The sequence below is a fragment of the Asterias rubens genome, chromosome 12, assembly GCF_902459465.1.
Source record: "Asterias rubens chromosome 12, eAstRub1.3, whole genome shotgun sequence".
Taxonomy (NCBI): Eukaryota; Metazoa; Echinodermata; class Asteroidea; order Forcipulatida; family Asteriidae; genus Asterias; species Asterias rubens.
In genome coordinates this window covers 10,612,988-10,633,807 of record NC_047073.1, presented here as the reverse complement: position 1 = coordinate 10,633,807, position 20,820 = coordinate 10,612,988, and the positions used below count along the sequence as shown (strand labels likewise).

General features: G+C 37.2%; 1 protein-coding gene across 1 annotated transcript; it reads left to right on the top strand.

The window, feature by feature from the left end:
• Nucleotides 1-175: 175 nt before the first annotated feature.
• Nucleotides 176-16,257, top strand: LOC117297927 (DNA excision repair protein ERCC-8-like). The gene is made up of 9 exons (XM_033781112.1): nt 176-496; nt 1,376-1,477; nt 2,072-2,277; nt 4,629-4,764; nt 6,524-6,627; nt 7,745-7,869; nt 14,284-14,481; nt 15,594-15,692; nt 15,845-16,257. The coding sequence occupies exons 1-9, from the start codon at nt 324-326 to the stop codon at nt 15,914-15,916; spliced, it is 1,215 nt and encodes a 404-aa protein (XP_033637003.1). The 5' UTR covers nt 176-323; the 3' UTR covers nt 15,917-16,257.
• Nucleotides 16,258-20,820: the final 4,563 nt, after the last annotated feature.

Below are 20,820 nucleotides of genomic sequence, written 5' to 3'. Positions count from 1 at the left end.
AACAATAAGTTTAAATAAAATTAATCTTTACATAAAACATACAAAAAATATATATATATAGCAAAAATAATTTTAAATTTTAAATAATGTGACGTAATATTTATCAAAATAATTAAAATTAGTGGTCCAAACTTGATTTAGGTGAAAAAGGTCACAACATGGCGCCCCCCTTGTTGACACTTTTTCTTGCACAAAATTATAAAATTGCGATGGGTTGGTGAACTTAAATCCCTTCACACTCAATAATAAAAAACAAACGGGGTTGACTTCATCGAAAGATAGACAATATTATGGACATTCTACAGTGACGGAAGCCACCAGTCATGTTGAGTTTTCTTGAGGGCCTTCGGAACGGGAGACAAAAACCCGAGTCTCTGGTCCGTGCTGAAGTGACGAGGAGAACTTTTTGTTTAGAACTGAGTAAAGGCAGAGATGTGCAGAGAATTCATCAAAGTGGAATTAACACTCTGGACATCGACCCCACTGAGGGAAAATAGTGAGTCATTTGTTTCCAATTTGATTGAATTAAGTAAAACTTAAATTAAAAAAGTAAATATATATAACAATAAAATTAATATTTATTTTTATTAAATATAAAATGTTGTTTAAACTAAAAAAATTGTTAATGTAATGTAAGTGTTATATTATTAGGAAAAGTTTCCGTATGGCGCCACCACTTTTTCATTCCATATCAAATAATATAGTATCTAATTTACCTCAATGAGATATCCCTTTTTGTAAAAATGAGTGAAAAAGTGGTGGCGCCATATTATATTATAATACGGAAAGTTATCCAATTTATCGGACCTTCACTATTTCTTTGTCAAAAATATTGATTTGATAGAAAGGTCCAAATTTATTTGAAAGTTTCTGTGTCACGCCACCACTTTTTTGTTCAGTATGAAATTATTTAGTAATTATCTAATTTACCTCAATGAGATATCCCTTTTTGTGAAAATGAGTGAAAAGGTGGTGGCAGGATATGGAAAGTTATCCAATGTATTAATAAAGTTCTACTCTAGTACTACCACTCCAGTTGATTGAGAGGACTTAATATTCTAAACATGATACAAATGAACAAAGGTCCAACATTCATCAAAACTTAATGAAGTAAACAACACTTGTAAGCAATTAAAAAGGTGAAGGTCAGACACATGGCTTTTGTTTTTGAAAAAATAGTTAGAGTGGCCTGACGCTTTGGTCTGTCCTAGCAGAGTCTTTCTCAAAGCCCTTATGAAAGACTCAGTAGGGTCGAAACGTCAAGCAACCAACTATTTTTTTGCATACACCACAGCCAGGTCATTTTGGGTGTTTTACAGTTTGCAACAGCTTTATATTCCTTTTTGAATCATTTCTGTTTTTTCTTCCACTGCAGTCTTTTATCTGGAGGATCTATGGGCGTTTTAGCTATCTTTGATATTGAATCAATACCAGCATCGAAAGAATTCACCAGTAAAGCTGTTTGCACTGTAGGAAGGTAGGATTACTCCAACTGCTGGCACAGACAGAACAGCATAAAAGTAAAACTTTTTTTAAATACAAAACTGTGATCAAAGTTACCGACACAGTGTCAGCGCTATCTCATAGGGTGTCATGGTCGCGTGGTATAGATCATCAAATTCAAGTTCGGGTGGTTAAATCATCGGAATGTGTGTTCGAATCCCAGTCATGGAAGCTGTGTCCTTGAGCAAGATGCTTTTCTGTAGTTGCTTCTACTATATTGTTCATTAGCCAGAGAGAAACACTGATCTTTAAAAAGTATCTTCAGTTATTTTAACGTTCTGCACCTTGAACACCCAGCAGGGTGGATATGTGCGCATTACAAGTCTTATTATTATTATTATTATTACGTACTGTACAACTCATGAACTGCACAAACAACATGCAGCATTGTATGTTATGGAATTTATTTTGTAGACATGAAACTTGAAGAGTGTTTTCCCTTTTTACATGCAGTCAAGCTGGTCTACAATTCTTGGCCCATCTGATCAACACCATGTCAATTTTTGTTGAAAACGTTACAGTTATGATGGCTTAATCAATGTAGTAAAAATTCAATTTTGATTTACAGATCTAATAAACATGTCCACAAGCGAAGTGTGGAGACGGTTCAATGGTACCCACATGATACTGGCATCTTTACCAGCAGCTCCACTGACTGTCTGCTCAAAGTGTGGGATACCAACGCCCTCATACCAGCAGAGACATTCACAATGGATAAACCAATATATTGCCATAATATGTCACCTATAGCTACAAAACACTGCCTTATTGGTGGTAAGTACTGCCCTCTACAGACCAGTTTTTGAAAGTTTAAAAAGGAGGATTATATTCTTGTTAAAGACAGTGGACACTATTGGTAATTACTCAAAATATTTTTTGCATAAAACCCTTCTTGGTGACGAGTAATTGGGGGCTGTTGGTAGTATAAAACATTGTGAGAAACGGCTCCCTCTGAAGTAATGTAGTTTTCGAGAAAGAAGTAATTTTCCACTAATTTGATTTGAGACCTCAGATTTAGAATTTGAGGTCCCGAAATCAAGCATCTGAAAGCACACAACTTCATGTGACAAGGTTGCTTTTATTTCATTCATACCTCGCACTTTCGACGACCAATTGAGCTCAATTGTCTGTCTTCTTTGAAAGATATATACACTAAGAAGTCAAACAAGTGGCGACACTGACTGATTATAATACAGAATGATAACTAGTGGCCTTTTGGTTTAAGGCCATTTAGTATAGTCACTGTTAAAAACTTGATTTTTTTATATATCTTTTTTTTTCAAAATTGTTGGTTGGTCCTAAAAAAACGAAAAATAAAAAGACAATTGCAATAAAAATAAAAAAGAGCAAAACCCACAAGTTTTAAGGTAAACAAATTTAACAAATGTTCTGCAGCCCCTTCGTCTATCATGATCATCTATCGTGTCTATTCATTGTTATCAAACAAACTTACTCCGATAACCAACCTACATGCCTAATGGGGAGATGGGGATGGCAGACATTTCTTTTTCAACTGGCATGATGTTCTTCCTACCTTACATGTAGTCTGACTTTTGTTTTTTTTTCCCTTAAAGGCAGTGTACACTATTGGTAATTGTCAAAGACTAGCCTTCACAGTTGGTACATCTCAACATATGCATAAAATAACAAACCTGTGAAAGTTTGAGCTCAATCGGTCATCAAACTTGCGAGATAATAATGAAAGAAAAAAACACCCTTGTCACACGAAGTTGTGTGTGTTTAGATGGTTGATTTCGAGACCTCAAGTTCTAAACTTGAGGTCTCGAAATCAAATTCGTGGAAAATTACTTCTTTCCTGAAAGCTATGGCACTTCAGAGGGAGCCATTTCTAACAATGTTTTATACCGTCAACCTCTCCCCATTAATCGTTACCAAGAAAGGTTTTATGCTAATAATTATTTTGAGTAATTACCAATAGTGTACACTGCCTTTAATCAGCCTCAAATGTCTATAAAAGCCCACGTTGTGTGTACTTGTAAGTCAGCCCTTGTCCTCAATAAAATATTCATACTTTTTTTTCCAGGGACCTGTATCATGCTTCTTGTTTTTCAGTTTCCAGGAAAAAGCCATCACAAACTCCTGAAATGGGAGAGTTTTGATCTAAGTGATCTGCTTTATTTGAGGCACAACTTTGTTCTACAGATATTAAATAGTTTGTCAATAATTAAAACTCCAATTTAGGTTGGGTGGGTCGGGTGGCCAACAAAAATTCAAAAACGTGAAACAAAATTAAATATTGAGTATTCTGAGCTACAACCAAAGCAGGTGTTGTGGCTTCAAATTGCTTCCTATGAATGTTTAATAGATGTTAACTTTTGCATCAGGGATAAAGAAAATTATTTGTTTCTACCCTTAATACACCAATGTGTATAGACGATGTGACCTATGTTTACATTCAAACCGCCCTCTGTTGAAAAAACACTGTATATGCTATGTTTCGCCGGGCAAAAAGACATGTAGTCATGGTAAGATTGCATGCACTTTCTAGCTGGCTGCCAAAACACAAAGGTTTTGCCCGGCGGTATGCGTGCGAATCATGTTATGGTTTTCGTGTGACGTCAGAGGTCACAGCGTCTATACTTAGTACTTTCTCAATTTCTGTGAACAAAATCCACAGGCAATCACTCAGGTGTGATTTGAACCAACAACCTTTGTATTGCTAGAGCAGTGTCTTACCACTATGACACCGAGCTAGAATGGTGGTTAGAGGCAGTTAAACTAACATCTATTAAATGCTAATGCATAGGATTCAAACTGCCTCTAGCCACCGGGCTAGCTTGTTGGTCTTGTTGTAAGACAACTTCAATGCAAAGGTTGTGGGTTCGAATCCTACCCGAGTGACTTGCCTGTGGGTTTTTATGTCACAGAACTTGTATACAGTGCTAACCACACATCGGTGAAAGGGTAAAACCAAAAAGGTATCCTTTCAAAAATGTTTGTATGTTTCTTTTCTCATTAGTTTCATTTCATTAAAGTTCAGTTTGAAACTCAAGTGAAGATTATGTTTTAAAGTCGGTTCTCAATTTTCAACTGAACTTTGAAGGTTTTAAAGTGTATTTCCAATATTGTTTTTCATAAATGGCATGTTTTTTATTTTATTGTAGTGGCTTCACAGAGTTCACATATCTCACTGTGTGACCTCAAGTCGGGGTCAGCGACGCATATTCTGAAAGGTCATAGGGCATCAGTCATGTGTTTGAAATGGTCTCCTAAGCAAGAGTTTCTTTTAGCATCTGGGAGGTGAGTTAATGTCAGCAGCATTCAAATTTGTCTCGCCATTTTTTTCTATTTCCATTTTGCTTTTTTCTTACTTTGTTTTTAGTATTGCAATAGAAATCTTAGCGAACCCATGATTGAATTGGCGGCTACGGCTACAGCTTGGTCGCCGCGTCACTATGCATTGAAGTATAGAACATCCTTAGCAACGGGCGCAGCCATAGCCGTAGCTGTAGTCTCCATTACGGATATGGTCTTAGTCTATGAAAGTTCTATAGACATCGCATCATTGCATTGGCAGCTCTCTGTTCATTTGGAACAGACTGCCTTTAGATATCAGGACTGTCTCCGCATTCAATGTGTTCAAGCGTCGCCTGAAGACGTATCTTTTTAACAATCATCTTCTGTAAATATTTCCTTCAATGAATTTTTACATTGTTTCTGTGACTTTTTATTATTGACACGATATGCCGCTCTTTTGACCACATTTGTGTGTTTTTTTAGATTGATGGTTGAGCTTCCTGTGCTTTTTAAATATATTTTTGATGTCCTATTTGTCTTTTTTTGTAAATTGTATTTTATCCTTGTAAACTGTTTACTGTATTGTTGGCTTAGTACCAATGTTTTTGACTCTTTTTATTATTGTAAATAATAATAATAATCACATTATTATCCCTGGTCACTGGGCCTTAAATCACTCCTTAAACCATCTCAGCTCCCTGGTGGGGAGTATACAGCCTTGTGCAACATTCATATGCGCTACTCGGCTAAATCAATCACAAGAACCATCTCTGCCCTCACAGGTACCCATTTACCCCTGGGTCGAGAGAAGCAATTATAGTTAAGTGTCTTGCTCAGTGATACAAGTGTCACGACCGGGATTTGAACCCACACTCTGCTGAATAGAAGCACAAGAGCTTGAGTTCGGTGTTCTTATCCACTCGGCCACGACACCCTATAAAGTGCCGGTTTGATGTGATGCTCTGTATATACAATGTATCCTGCTCATTTTTATTGTTATTATCATTTTGATTGAGCATAGGAAATGTTATTCTGTATCACTTTTCATATTATTATGTATAGGTGCTTGAGTCACTCTTCAACCTGTGGCTTTTACATAAATTTTTATTTGAATTAACCGATTGGGTATTAACCTATTGTGTATTAACCCAATGTGTATTGTTACCCAATGTGTATTAACCCAATTCACGTCATTATCAGAAAAAGCTTGGATGCGCCATTTTGGTGGTCATTATCACACTGCGTTATTCAGTGAAGTGCGCATTTTAGGCAAGGCGACATTTACATGTAAACCTATTGACCGCCAAAATGGTGAGCATGGCACAGTCGCCGCGTGTTACGTGTGTGCACCGGGTCAATAGGCCAGGTAAACCTACGAATTCATCGCATGCAGACAGGGCTTGAATTTTACACTGTGGACCACAGGTTTTTAGTGGCCTAGTTTTTCTGTAATTCCTTCTTAAGTGTTTCTCAAAAGTTTTGTCATTTGTTTACAATTTATAATGTATACACGTAGGCCTACTTGGGGCGGTATTTATATTAATTTGTATATTACATATATCTATTGTTCTAAAATTTGTATATGTATACTGTGTTGTGTTATGCCTGAATACAGAATTATCATGAATTATTGAGAAAATAGAGTTAGTTGTTGCAAACTGCTTTACCAACTAAAAGGCAAAAAATAGTTAATGGCCTGATGTTTCGACCCTAGCAGAGTCTTTTAGAAGGCTAACAAAACAATTGTTATGCCTTTTTTCAGTCAGGACAACAAGTTGATGCTGTGGGACATTCGAAAAGCCAAAGGATGTTTAATGGCTTTGGATCAACATAACGGAGAGGCTGTTGGACACTCATCAACTGCATGTAAGAAATCATTCCTGTGTCTTTATCTAATTTTAACAAATACTAAATACTGGACTTCATGCTTTGGGTGTCATGACCTCCAATCAAGAGCATTTTAAAAATGTATAATTTTATTGGGATACCTCAAAAGAGGAAGGTTTAAAGCCATTATATACTTTCGGTACAGGAAAAAAAAAAGTTCACAGATTTACAATTAATTTACAGGGTTTACAGAAGGTAATGGTGAAAGACTTCTCTTGAAATATTGTTCCATGAAATGCTTTACTTTTTGAGAAAACATTAAAACAATATAAATTCTCGATAGCGAGAATAACGGATTTATTTTAAACACATGTCATGACACGGCAAAACGTGCAGAAACAAGGGTGGGTTTTCATGTTATTTTCTCTCGGCTCCGATGACCGATTGAACCTAAATTTTTACAGGTTTGTTATTTTATATATAAGTTGTGATACACAAAGTGTGGGCCTTGGACAATACTGTTTACCAAAAGTGTCCAATGGCTTTAAAAAGCTGACAGGCCTTGCAAGTATTAAAATGTGTTCAACTTGATAAAATTTGGGTTTCAACTTCTTATGGTCAAACCAGCCCCTTCCCTCCAACTCCCGTTCAACCCTTTTGTCTCCCATTCTTTTTCTTAGCGCTTTTTGCCTCTCTGTTCGTGTATTTCAACTTAGCTGCTGATGTTATGTTGTGTTGTCATTTACAGTAGCCTTTCAGAGAGACTCTGCCTTTGAAACCAGGGGTCGAATTTCACAAACAGTTAGGACTCGTCTTATCTCGAGTTAGGACGAGTAGCTCGAGTGGCTCGTCCTAACTTAGGATTAATCTTACGGTCTGCATGCTACAGTGCAGTGTTGGGACTTGTCCTAAGTCCTAAGATTAGTGTGAAGTTAGGAAGAGTTTTGTGAAATCGACGGCAATTCTCTCTCAAAGGCTAAACGACAACTCTACACAGGTATACTGGTGTAACCAACAACCAGATCCATCCATTCAACAGTTAAAAACTTACTGTATTTTACTTTCTCAAAAGCAAAATGGCAGCACAAAACACATCAATATGAATATTGGTGTTGTTAACAAAATTGTTGTTACTGTATGTCGGTTACTATTTCAGTGTGTACAGCTCATAATGGACACGTCAATGGTCTTTGTTTCACTGAGGACGGTCTACGCCTCTTGAGCTACGGCACGGATGATCGTCTTAGATTGTGGGACATTGCAAGCGGGAAGAATACATTGGTAATTATGTCTTTTTGTTGTTGTTTAAAAATATAGTGTACTTCCTCTATTGCAGATGTGTTTGGACAAATACAGGTACATCTGCTTGTCCTGTGTATCTGTGATTTGTCCTCTCAGTGAACTATACATGTAGGTTTGATCTTTATATCAGGAGTTTATAAGAGGACCAAAGGTTTGTCTACTCTACCAGTAACTCAGGTTATTGTTAAAGACAGTGGACACTATTGGCAATTGTCAAAGACTCGAGCTTTCACAGATGGTGTATCTCACCATATGCATAAAATAACAAACCTGTGAAAATTTGAGCTCAATCGGTCATCAAACTTGCGAGATAATAATGAAAGAAAAAACACCCTTGTCACACGAAGTTGTGTGTGTTTAGATAGTTGATTTCGAGACCTCAAGTTCTAAACTTGAGGTCTCGAAGTCAAGTTCATGGAAAAATACTTCTTGAAAACTATGGCACTTCAGAGGGAGCTGTTTCTCACAGAGTTTTATACCATCAACCTCTCCCCATTGCTCGTAATTAAGAAAGGTTTTACGATAATAATTATTTTGAGTAATTACTAATAGTGTCCACTGCCTTTAAAGGCAGTGAACACTATTGGTAATTACTCAAAATAATTATTAGCATAAAACCTTACTTGGTAGCAAGTAATGGGGAGAGGTTGGTAGTATAAAACATTGTGAGAAATGGCTCCCTCTGAAGTGGAGTAGTTTTCGAGAAAGAAGTAATTTTCCACGAATTGATTTCGAGACCTCAAGTTTAGAATTTGAGGTCTCGAAATCAACCATCTAAATGCACACAACTTCGTGTGACAAGTTTTTTTTTTTCTCCATAGTTATCTCGCAACTCCGATGACCAATCGAGCTCAAATTTTCACAGGTGTGTTATTTTATGCATATGTTGAGGTGCACCAAGTGGGAAGACTGGTCTTTGACATTTACCAATAGTGTCCACTGGCTTTAAAGGGATGCTGCAGTGAATTAAAATAAAACAGTTAATTTTGCTGTCATTTATTTCTGATATATATATTGAACATCAATAAAATGTGTTTTGTTTTTTCCCCGACGTATCTCACTTGCGTAATTAGCGAATTAGTCATGCCGCCCCTTTTGTGGATTGTTACCGCCCCCCTACCATCGACGTCACGTCGGGAATTCAAACATATCGTCGGCAAAAAGAGTCTGGTTCCTAACTACCGCGCCTAGGTACCAGGCCACACAATGCACACGTCTCTATATGCACACAGCCAGGGGACCCGACGTGACGTTACATGAAGGCTCCCTTTGAGGGGCGGGGTGGGTTCCCCTAATCTCTTGAAAACAACTTTTGAAATACTTGCGCACTAAATAAAAAATGTAAACAAATATTTCATGTTTAAAAAATCATGTTTAATCGTCTAAATTAAAACTTAAAAAAAACACTGCAGCCACCCTTTAAAGGCAAAGTATACAGTCTTGTTTCTAGAACGGTTTCTAAAATGGTTTTTAATCCTATGTCAACGTGCATGTAATGAGTTTTAAGAAGAATAGCTTGCAGTTTGAATACACAATTTTGAGAAGTTTTTCAAGCAAGAGATGTTTCTCAGATTTAAATGTTAATGATCCCATCTTTTTAAAGCCACATTTCTTGATACATAATCAACAGCTTCACTGCTTCTTACCAAGTGGGTTTTTATAGAAAATAATTTTGTGATTAATTTTAATGGTGTATTACAGCAAATAAGTTCTTATATTGTGAAATAAAATGGTTGCCCCAGTATTGGTTGTATATTGACCGAGAGAATACAGTATGAGCTGCATGTAATGCCAGCTTGAGGCAGAATTAATATGCAAGTGAGCGAGCGAGTCCTAACAAAGGTAATTGAACAAAGTTAACCCTGCTCAACGCTTTCTTCCAATTGTGATGACTTGTCTTTTTCCGTTAAAGCCATTGGACACTTTCGGTAAACAGTTTTGTCCAAGTCCCACACTTCGTGTATCACAACTTATATATAAAACAAACCTGTGAAAATTTAGGCTCAATCGGTCATCGGAGTCAGGAGAAAAAAACAGGAAAACCCACTCTTGTTTCCGCGCGTTTTGCCATGTCATGACATGTGTTTACTATAAATCCGTAATTCTCGCTAACGAGAATTTATATTGTTTTACCGTTTTATCAAAAAGTAAAGCATTTCATGGACTAATATTTCAAGAGAAGTCTTTCACCATTACCTTCTGTAAACCCTGTAAATTATTTGTAAATCTGTGAACTTTTTTTGTTTTGTCTGTACCGAAAGGGTCCAATGGCTTTAAACAAGGCCTTTTGCATTCTAAACGATTACTGCCTAATGATAAATGCTATAGCACGATGCGCCCTGCCACTAGCAATGCTCATTAAATGCGTACCGGCGTCTGGGAGCTATTACCGTAACCTCAACGGAAGCCTCTAAAAGCTTACTTTCCAAAATATTTGTCTTGATCCCTCTCCATTGCGGTCAAGATGACCAATATACAGAATGATTGAACATACATCTCATGGTTTGATTTAGGGGGAAAATCCTCAAGACTGCAGGGTTTTCAGCTCAAAATATTTACTGGACCAAGACCAAAATTGAAATGAGAAGATTAACTTATTATTTTGTTGGCATTATTTTGTTTAGTGTTCTTCAATAATCAACAAAATTACATAATTTTAACACAAACACTTAAGACAGCGGGACTTGTTTGGTCGTGAGTTTTGTGGCCCGATGCTAAAATCAATGGCCTGCGGTCCAGTGTCAAATGTAAGCCATGTATCTGCCAAGTCTTTCGCTCCTGGGTCGCCGAAGTTTTAATATTCATGCATGTCCGTATCACCACAATATGCCAAGTAGATCTCTGAATCAATTCTTTCCTAGAAACTGTCTGTTTTCCTCTGTGCCTATAGTAAGCAATTCAAAATCTTTCCAAATATTTAAAAACCTGATTACTGTCTGGCCATTACATGCCAATCACCCGTCATGGTTGTAATTGATGAGTAAATGATTGCCATACATGTCAGTAGTTTGAGTGTCGGGACTGTAAACTCAAAATTGGACAAGTCCGGCGGTCTTGCATTTTTCAGTTGAATAAAAAAAAACTCACTGTGTGTCATATCTTGAAAAAAAAAATAATAAATAAATTACGTTCAAATGTTGACTTTGAGCCCTCATTTCTATCGAGTAATTGTTATTATTATTATTATTATTATTATTATTTATTCGGCCATTTCATCAATAACAACAACAATACATGTACATTTAATTGCAAATAAGATTATAGTAAAAGGAAAACAAAATTAAAAAATATGTTGAACAGAACCTGTCACATGTACATAAAGGCACACATGCTAAATAATGGAAACTAAAGCACTGGTCCTGAATGAAGAAGACCGGCATAAAGGTTTGGATACAACAAGAACGAGTGAATTGTGAAGAATAGATGAGAGAGTATGGTAGATTGGGAGAGGACGGGAAGACATGGTGGGGGAGGGAAGAGCAGGGAACTACAATTAGGGACAGAGACAACCCATTTCAAGCTGTATCATAAAGTATGATGGTGTGTACATGCACATGTACGTTACGCTTTAGTGTCAAATGAGAAATTAAATCCATGTCAGGAGTTTTTTTTTTCTCATTTTGATTCGGGTCTTGTACAAATAATTCTGGTCCAGCAAACATTGAGGTAAAAAACCTGTGGTCTTGTGGATTGTTTCACGCCAATTATATTTCCTTATTTATATAGGATTTAAAGCACTCGCACAACATTGGTAAACAGTATTGTCCAAAGGCCCACACTTTGTGTATCACAACTTATGTATAAAATAACAAACCTGTAAAAATTTAGGCTCAATCAGTCATCGGAGTCGGGAGCAAATAACGGGAAACCCACCCTTGGTTTCCGCACGTTTCGCCGTGTCATGACATGTGTTTAAAATAAATCTGTTATTCTCGCTATTTTAAAAATTGATTATTATTTTAATGTTTTCTCAAAGAGTAAAGCATTTCATGGAATAATGTTTCAAGGGAAGTCTTTCACCATTACCTTCTGTAAACCCTGACAGTTATTTGTAAATCTGTGAACTTTTAATTTTTGTTCTGTTCAGAAAGTGTCCAATGGCTTTAAACAACAATCGAACAGAAACAAAAACAGGGTATACTTTCCCTTTAAAAAAAAACACAGTACCTACCAAAAAAATCTATTACAGTCGTACTGTGACTACTTTAAAGGAAGTAATTTTTGTTTATCTAAGACATTAGTTGATCATTCCCGTCTCTCAAGGCTTTTTACTTAAGACCAAAAGTATCAAATGAAGACCCTCCGACCATTATCTCACCCTAATCCAGTATTGATTAAAAAACTATTTCCCATTACAATCTCAGATTTCAATTAATCAGTATACTTCATTCCGGTCATATACATTGTACATGTATATATACACCTGTATTCAATAGATTGATTGCACATACCGCCGTATTTGATGATAAACAATGGAGAGTGCACACATGTACGCGCTGCACACAACTCTCAGCCAATGACAGCCTTGTAAGTGTGCACAATAGACCTTTTGCATTGACGTTATCCAGCCGCCATCATAGAGGAAAAACGGTGACGAAACAATCGAGACGCACGCATTTGTACGCGCGGCGCACAGTATTGACGTCATGTGCATAAAGGTCTATTCATCAAAGATGGTGGTCAATTACGTCATTTGCAATCCATACTGGTTTGACTGGCAGCACATTGCACCACAGCAATGAACCATTACATGAAGCTATAAAAAATGAGTAGGTCTCATACGTAGTCCCACATACCTTGCAGGTAAATACTGTATGTTAAAGCGCCTTGAGCGTCACTGAGTGACGGATATGTGCACTATATAAGAAGCCACTATTATTATTATTATTATCTATAGACTGACCTTAACCAAGTGCTTCAGGATTTTTCTTCTAATTAATTTGGATGCTCATATTTAACCACCTGCGTTCAGCATTAACTAAAGTGGGTGCCCAGTGAATGGAGGCCTTTTTATTAAAAGCAAATATTCCCTGACTGAGTATCAAGTGCCTAGGTATGTATGCTTTAGAGACGGACCCTAGCGAGACATTAAATGCTAAGAGCAAACGCAATTAGATTTTTTAGCGCCAATTATGGGGGTCGTGCGATGCAGAGAGTATTTACATGGGCTGTTGGAAGTGTTCAGTTTTCATGCCCGTGGCAATCCAACCTTCTTGTTTGAATATTTTTTAGTTGAGCAACCATTCCAAACCAGTCGCTGGTGTGGGTTATGTATGGTGGCATAACTGTGCAGAGAACTATTATCGGCATTTAAGCTGAGTTCCTCCATTAGGGTTTTGATTTTCCTTCCTTTTTTTCTTCACTTTCTGTGTACAAAAGTATAGGAATATCATCTTTCCCCTTTTTTTTCTTGCATGTTTTTTTCTTTTCCTCTTTGTTTCATGGATAGTTACTCACATGCATTGACCACTTTTTGTTATGTGCTGCTTAAAACCAAACCGGCATTTTCTTGCATTGATTAATATGTAGTTTTAACCAACTTGATTTGTGGATGGGTTTGAAAAGAATTGTATCCATAAAACAAAATAATATTAATATAATTTAATAAAGTAATGAGCTGCATTAAGTTTCTAAGAGGGTGGGGGGGGGAGGAGAGAAGGGGACTTTGCTTAGTTTTCTGTCAGAAGATTGAATCAATAATTATTATTGATAATTCATAAATACCTCAGTTTCGCTATTCCTATTAGTGGAGAGTGCGTCACGTACATGTAGGTGTGTATAAACCTCTGTTTAGGACCAGTAAAAAGTGTTGAAACATGGGCGTGACGCGCGAGCTTGCACCTGTGATTATAAGACAGTTTCTTCATTCCTATTGGTCGAGAGCAACGGCCAGGACAGTTGTGCCACATCACGCGATACACGCGACACCCACAGCATTCCCTTATAAGGAGTTGTTTACCCGAGGGCTGCGGAGGTCCTTACCATTTCATAGCTGGAGGGGTGTTGAAAGAAGTCATTGAAAAATTGTAATTTCTGCATTTATTTTCCTTTTTTACCAAAAGGGTATTTATGAATGGGAATCAAAGTGTGTTGAATCGGTTTTCGACTAGTGGTTTAAACCCACCGAGGCCTGGTTCTTGATAATTTTGTTGACTTTGGCGTTGAAAACCTCTTCACCATACATTGATTCCCCTGTTAATTCTCATGAAAACTTTTTTGTTGATAGTTTTTGTTTTATTTGTAAATTTCTGATTGTTGCTGTTGAAATTTTCCAAAACAATTATAAATTTTGTAACTTTTAAATTTTTTATGTTGTAAGCTGCTTAACCTAATTTTGTGGCCAGTCACTCAGTAACAATTGATCCATTTTTTTGAACTCAAACTCTGTGACAGGTGAACTTTGGTAAAGTAACCAATGATTCTAGAAAGAACGTCAAGCTAGCCGTGTCTACAGGGTCCGTACCCGATGCAGCCTTCGTACCCAATACAATGGACCTCGCTGTATTTGACCTCCAGAATGGGGAGCTAGTCTACGACCTCAAAGGTCATTACAGCAATGTGAATTGCTGTGTATTTCATCCACTGTTCCAGGTACAGCCAGATAAAAAAAAACTTGTTACTATCAAGTCTATTGCTCCCTTTTTTTCTTTTAAAAATCATTTTGAGGTATTATGGCCACTATATTAGTGCACTGTTCGGTTTGGGTGTATACAGACAGATTTACCCACCATATCTCAAAGAGACTTATTGGTCTACTCGTTCCCTTTGCATGGTCATTGTTCACATTCAATGTTTAAAGGTTTACTTTGATATTTAAGTACTAGTAGGATTTTAAACTTTGCATGGTTGGAGTATAATCAGGTGATGTTTGCCAAGCACCATGCGTAAATCTCTTTTGAATAGTGTTGGTTCTGAAAAGAAACGGTGGTTGACAAATCAATGTTTTCGATCAGTATGCTGTGATTGTCCTGAAGATGATCAGAGTGTAGACAATCGGAGCACTCAGACCCAAATGTTGAGTTGTTAACCACCGGTTCTGGTACTCAAAAGAGATGGTACTGCCGCAAACCTCGCATGACTTTGATATTTGTTCAATAGAACCTTCAACATGAAGCTTCCATCTTTTTTTTTCTCCATTTAACTCAGTGTAACCAAACCGAGGCTGGATGGAATGAAGTAGTCTGGTTCCTTTTAAACTCAGCAAGAATTTATACATAATAGCTGTTACAAACAGGGAACTTGACAATAGATGGATTGCACACAGGTCATCGACCGCCATATTTGATGATAAATATTGTGAAAGTGCATGTTTATACGTGCTGCGCAAACCTCTCACTCAATGATGGCCTTGCACGTGTGCACACATCATCAAAGATGGTGGTCAATGACGTCATGTGAAATCCATCTATACCTGTAATTTTCACATAATGAGTTAGAAGGTCCAAGAGTAGTCTTGGTGCAAGATGTTTCTCGTTTCCTTTTCACGCACACCGCGGCCAATTCACCGACAGCGCGCGCGCCGACTCACCTGACTTTAGTTCACTCACAAGTCAGGTGAGTCGGTGCGCGCGCTGGCGGTGAATTGGCTGCGGTGTGCGTGAAAAGGAAACGAGAAACGTCTTGCACCAAGACTAGTCCAAGAGGTACTCTTAGTGTAAAACGTTCCTGAAACCTGACTCAGCGTTTTGTATGGATTTTTTCAGGAGGTTTACAGCGGGGGAAATGATAGTAACATTCTACTCTGGGAGCCGGATGAGGGTAGGGTCGTTGACCTCGGAGAAGAAAAACCTGAAAAACAGAAGGTAAGAAGAAAGAAGTCAGGGGGTGAGGACTGCAAGGGGAATTTTTTTCTTTTATAACTCTTTGTCAAGTATTTTGCATGCGTTGGTTTGACTGGTTCTTTCTATTTACATGTATTGATCTATTTGTTTCTTCTTTTCTTTATAATCGACAGAAGGGTCGGATGTTTTATGGGCAAACTGTGAATGCAACGGAAGACGCTTGGAGTAGCGATGAGGACGGTTGAAGAGAAACAGAGGGCCTTCTCCGAGAAACCTAAATCTTTCTCAATTCCTAACTCTTGGTGTCCCTGATGTGACTTGGAAGTTTATTCCAGAGTTTGCGTCCATACCGAGAAGGCTCTATCAGCAAAAATTATGTTACTTGTTCTTGGCACTGGAAGGTTTACCAAGTAAATCCATTATTTTCTCAGAACAATGTACTAGCACCTTTTGTATCTGCGATCCAATGGAACAATGGACAATTTAATTTGAATTTAAATTATGCACAACTCAATTTCGATACAAAGAAATTGTACTTTTCAGAATTGAGATGAAATAATACAATTCTAGCGTTTTATGTCTTTATTTGTACATGTATATTATGTAAATATTTTTTTAAAGAATAAAATATTGTCATAAAAATAAACCAGTGTTTTTTTGCTGTTTGTTTGTTTGTGGTTAAGTGCAAGCCCTAATTGTTTCAACATTTTGAATTGACTCAATTATAAGTTTCAAGAAGGTAATCAATGCAAGTCAAATTCAAATCTATGTTTTCTTTAACAAATGCACTACCCGTGTTTTTGTTTCACGTGGCTCGTTGTTAACGGACCTGGATTCATCCAGTGTGACTTAGTGCGGCGAATGATAAACTTGTTTTCGGTACACCGGTAGGGGTTATTTTTTCTCTCTCTTCCTTTTCCCGCCCACTTTAATCACAATTTCACTGTGATTGAACGGGCCCTGTGTAATTAGAAGGAAGGTGTACGTTTTGGTAATTGCCCTTAAAATCAATTGCCCGAAAACCCTTGGTTGGAAGCCTACATGAGCGTTTGATAGTGTATAAATAATTTTGAGAAACATTTTACTTCGAAGTTATGTGGTTGCGTAAAAAGATAACTGTTTTTCTGCACCCAAATTTGAATCTAATCTTGTTACATGGGAAAACACTGTCGTGGTCATTACTTAAAGGCAAAGGAGTTGCGAGATAACTGTGAAAGGAAAAAGTGGTGTGCTTTCATTCAGATGCTTGGTTTCGAGACCTCAAAATTCTAAATCTAAGGTCTCGAAATCAAGTTCGTGGAAAATAACGACTTTCTCGAAAACTACATCACTTTAGAGGGAGCCGTTTCTCACAATGTTTTATACTATCAACATCTCCCCATTACTCGTCACCAAGTAAGGTTTTATGCTTATAATTAATTTGGGTAATCACCAATAGTGCCTACTGCCTTTAAAACAATAGAACAGTTCTAAAGACCCTAGGTTTCATTTTCCCCTTTATAAAGAAATAAAGTACTTACCAACTAAATTTTATTATATGAGTCGTACTTTGACTACCAAATAAAGTTTTTTTTTCCTCAGACATTAGTCGCTCACTCTCTTCTCTCAAGGCCTAAATTAATTAAGTTCCAAAAAGTCAAAGGTACACTGTGCCTTTAAGTAATGTAGTTGTACATTAAGTAATTGTTTTCCCATGTAACAAGATTCTACTTGCCTTGACATTTCCAGTAAAAAATAAAGGAGAGAGTTTGTGGATTAAGATAAGGCATATCGGATATGGAATCTTGAGATGGCTAGATTTATGTGTGGGCTGGTTTATCTAGCATTACACAGGAATTTTAAGATGAGTATCTGCACAAAAGCATCTTGGTTGTCCAACAATTGCATCTGTGTGAAGTTGGTTTTGAGGAGATGAGGACGGGGGTTGCTCAGCTATCCTCCCCCACACCCGCGGTGATGTCCTCTTGCTCGCCCCTGCCTTGATAACATCTCTAAGCTGTTCTTAGAATAATGTACTTTGAGACACTTCCAAATGAAAACAGAAGATTTGACTGCAAGTCTACAACCTTCACACTGCCCTCCATATAGTGCACTTGTTTCCAGACTTAATTTATCATTCACTATAGTACAGCCACAATCATGGATACACATTGTGTTCGTGTCCATTTACTTTTGCCTTTCCCTGGACGGCCTCTGTTTTTATTTTGTCCGAAGAATTAAAATAAATAAACAAATAAATAAATAAATACATACATAAATAACTAAATAAATCAATTAACAATCGCTGTGTCAATGATAAATGAAAAGTGCTTGAGTTTGTCGAATACAAGATCTGCAAAGATTTAATTAATATGTATCGGTTGCTTGGGTGTCTTTGTAACAAAAAGTAAACAATGCGAAATTTGTCAAATATTACACATCTGCAAAGAGTTACTCTATCAAAGTTGTTTTGGTATATTTGTAACAAAAATTGTGTGCACAATAGCACCAATATCATATTTCATTTATTACCAAGTTGCCTGCCTGTTCATGACAAAACAAAACCGTACAAAAAAGGTATCAGTAGTTACAACAGTGTGCGCGGCCTATTTCGCTAGACCTATTTCATCACCAGCAGTTTTAAGGTTTGAGTGACAAGATTCAGCTCATCAAAACATCTGTCCACAAGATGAAATCCAGACGACTATCATGCCGCGACAGTGAACGACTGGCTGCGAAAATGTCAACGAAGTAATAATTGAAGTCATAAAACGAATGTGTTTTGCTGGCAATTCTAGCACCATCTTTCTAAATGTGCCCGAGATCTAAATAATGGAGTCATTAACCAGGGGCTTGCGTTAAAGCCCCTGGACACTATTGGTAATTGTCAAAGACCAGTCTTCGCGTATCTCAACATATGCATAAAACAACAAACCTGTGAAAATTTGAGCTCAATTGGTCATCGAAGTTGCGAGATAATAATGAAAGAAAAAACACCTTGTCACACGAAGTTGTGTGCTTTCAACACCTCATTATTTGTAAATGTTTTGTTATCCACCCCCCCCGTGTTCTTGCGTGTCTGTACCTTTTAGAAATAATTTTATCGGCAGACTGAACCTTTACGTTATAGGACAATTTGTATTTTCTAGTCTAGCCTTCTCCATATCATTTTTATATCTCTAGTATGTGTAATTTCATTGAACACGGAACCAACAACTTAATGTCCCATTCGAAGGACAACGCATTTATGGTTTAGTGCCTTATACAAGAGGACATCGCACTAGACAAGGCAGGGACTCGAACCTGAACCCACACTAAGCTGATCACACAAAAGCTTGAGCCCAACGGTTATATACCGCTTGGCCAATACGCCATTGAAATGCTGGGTTTAAAACGACCGGAGTGATTTGTTTTCTATCGACATTTCGATTAGTATACTGTGATGGTTTTCATCTGAGTCTCATTGTATGAAACCATAACCAACCTGCATGAAACATCATCATAATGAATGTTGTTCATTATTTTAAGAAACCAGACTACTTGATCCCTTCCAGCCTCGCTTTGGTTAGATACGTTTTGAACGGGAGCACTGAAAGTACACTGTATATACCACGACTAAAGGTAAATCAATAATGGAAGTGTTCTCTTGGTTGACAATCAACATTTACGTATCTCCTAGCAACCACGCCCCATTCCTCCCCGACTCTGGTGCCAATGGCATGTGCTCTTGACATTTCTGAAAGTTTGTGAGCCATCGTTTTTTTGTAACGAGCAAAGACTTCGCGAATCTTAATTGAGGTCGTGTTGTTGATAACTATTAAAATTGAATAGAAAGTTCAGTACGTGTTTAATGCCTATCTTGTTTGTTTGTTTAGATGATCTTCCCGTCCGATCAAGGGAACTCGGCAAAAACCCACAAGGGGATATAAACGCCAAGCTGGCAACAGCAAATCTCTCTCATACACAATCAAGAAATTAGTATTCAATAACTAGACGGTCATACTTATTCTAAAGTCATTGTGAAATCAGCGTCTAGCTTGGGGGATGTGTGGTAATTTTATTTGAGCGGGGCATGGGGGGGGGGGGGGCACCCATAGTCGTAAGTGTCGTTTGGCTCACTCAGATAAACATTTTAATGTAATTTAATAACTCCTCGAAATATTCCTCCTTCCATCGAAACGAAAGGGTCGGTCAGCTATAGCCCAATAGAGCTAGATTTGTTGTGTCAAATCACTGTGGCTTGTGGGATCATCATTAAGAGAGTTCATTTCATCTGAGATGCCGTCATCTTTGAACAACATCTTGTTTGAAGATGATGTTATCTTTCTTGCCTCGGCACTATAGGAATACTGAACATAAATACATTGTATCGATGTTGCAATAAACTGACAAATTGTGATGAATTTAGGCTACTTGTTTGGTCGTAAATTAATAACGAGTCTTTCCTATATGGGTCATTCCATGTCAGACCAACGCACTTTTTTACCTCATGTCTTCCGATTTTGATAAAAATTGATGTGATTGTAGGTCCTTATGAGCAATGAATGCACAGCAATTTTTAGCCCGATCGGACATACCATGTGGTCAGGGCAGAAACCACTAAAATCTGACATTTTTAGGGTAAAATACCACCTTTTTGGTAAAAATATGTCATAACCATGTCAATTCTCATCACATATATGCAAATTTGGTATCAAAATGATGAGAATTGCATGCTCAAATCAGTTCTTTTGTCAAAAATAAATTTTCTGAAATGTAGGTCACTGTAATCTTTAATATGTTATCGTGACCTTTGACCCAGTTTTTGAAATAATGTATCATTCCAAAAATCAACGAAATAAAAATCTCTTGATAGAGCATGTCTTCCTCTATCAGAATCCACTAAGAAACAGTTGGGCTCTTCAAAATTTACAACTTTATGACTATTTTTGTACAAGTACCGTGATCTTTAATATGTTATCGTGACCTTTGACCCAATTTGTGAAACAATGCATCAATCCAAAAATCAACAAAATAAAAATCACTTGATAGAACATGTTTTCCTCTATCACAATCAAGCAAAAAACAACTGGGCTCTTCAAAATTTACAATTTTATTACCATTTTTGTACAGTTGTTAGGTCACAAACTAGTCAATTTATATACTTTACATAATAAATCCACCAACAAAC

Excerpts from the sequence above, each read along its gene's own strand:
- LOC117297927 (XM_033781112.1), top strand. The coding sequence starts at position 324 with ATGTTGAGTTTTCTTGAGGGCCTTCGGAACGGGAGACAAAAACCCGAG. Across the intron at positions 1,478-2,071 it reads GCTGTTTGCACTGTAGGAAG|ATCTAATAAACATGTCCACA; the intron begins GTAGGATTACTC and ends TTTGATTTACAG. Across the intron at positions 2,278-4,628 it reads AAAACACTGCCTTATTGGTG|TGGCTTCACAGAGTTCACAT; the intron begins GTAAGTACTGCC and ends ATTTTATTGTAG.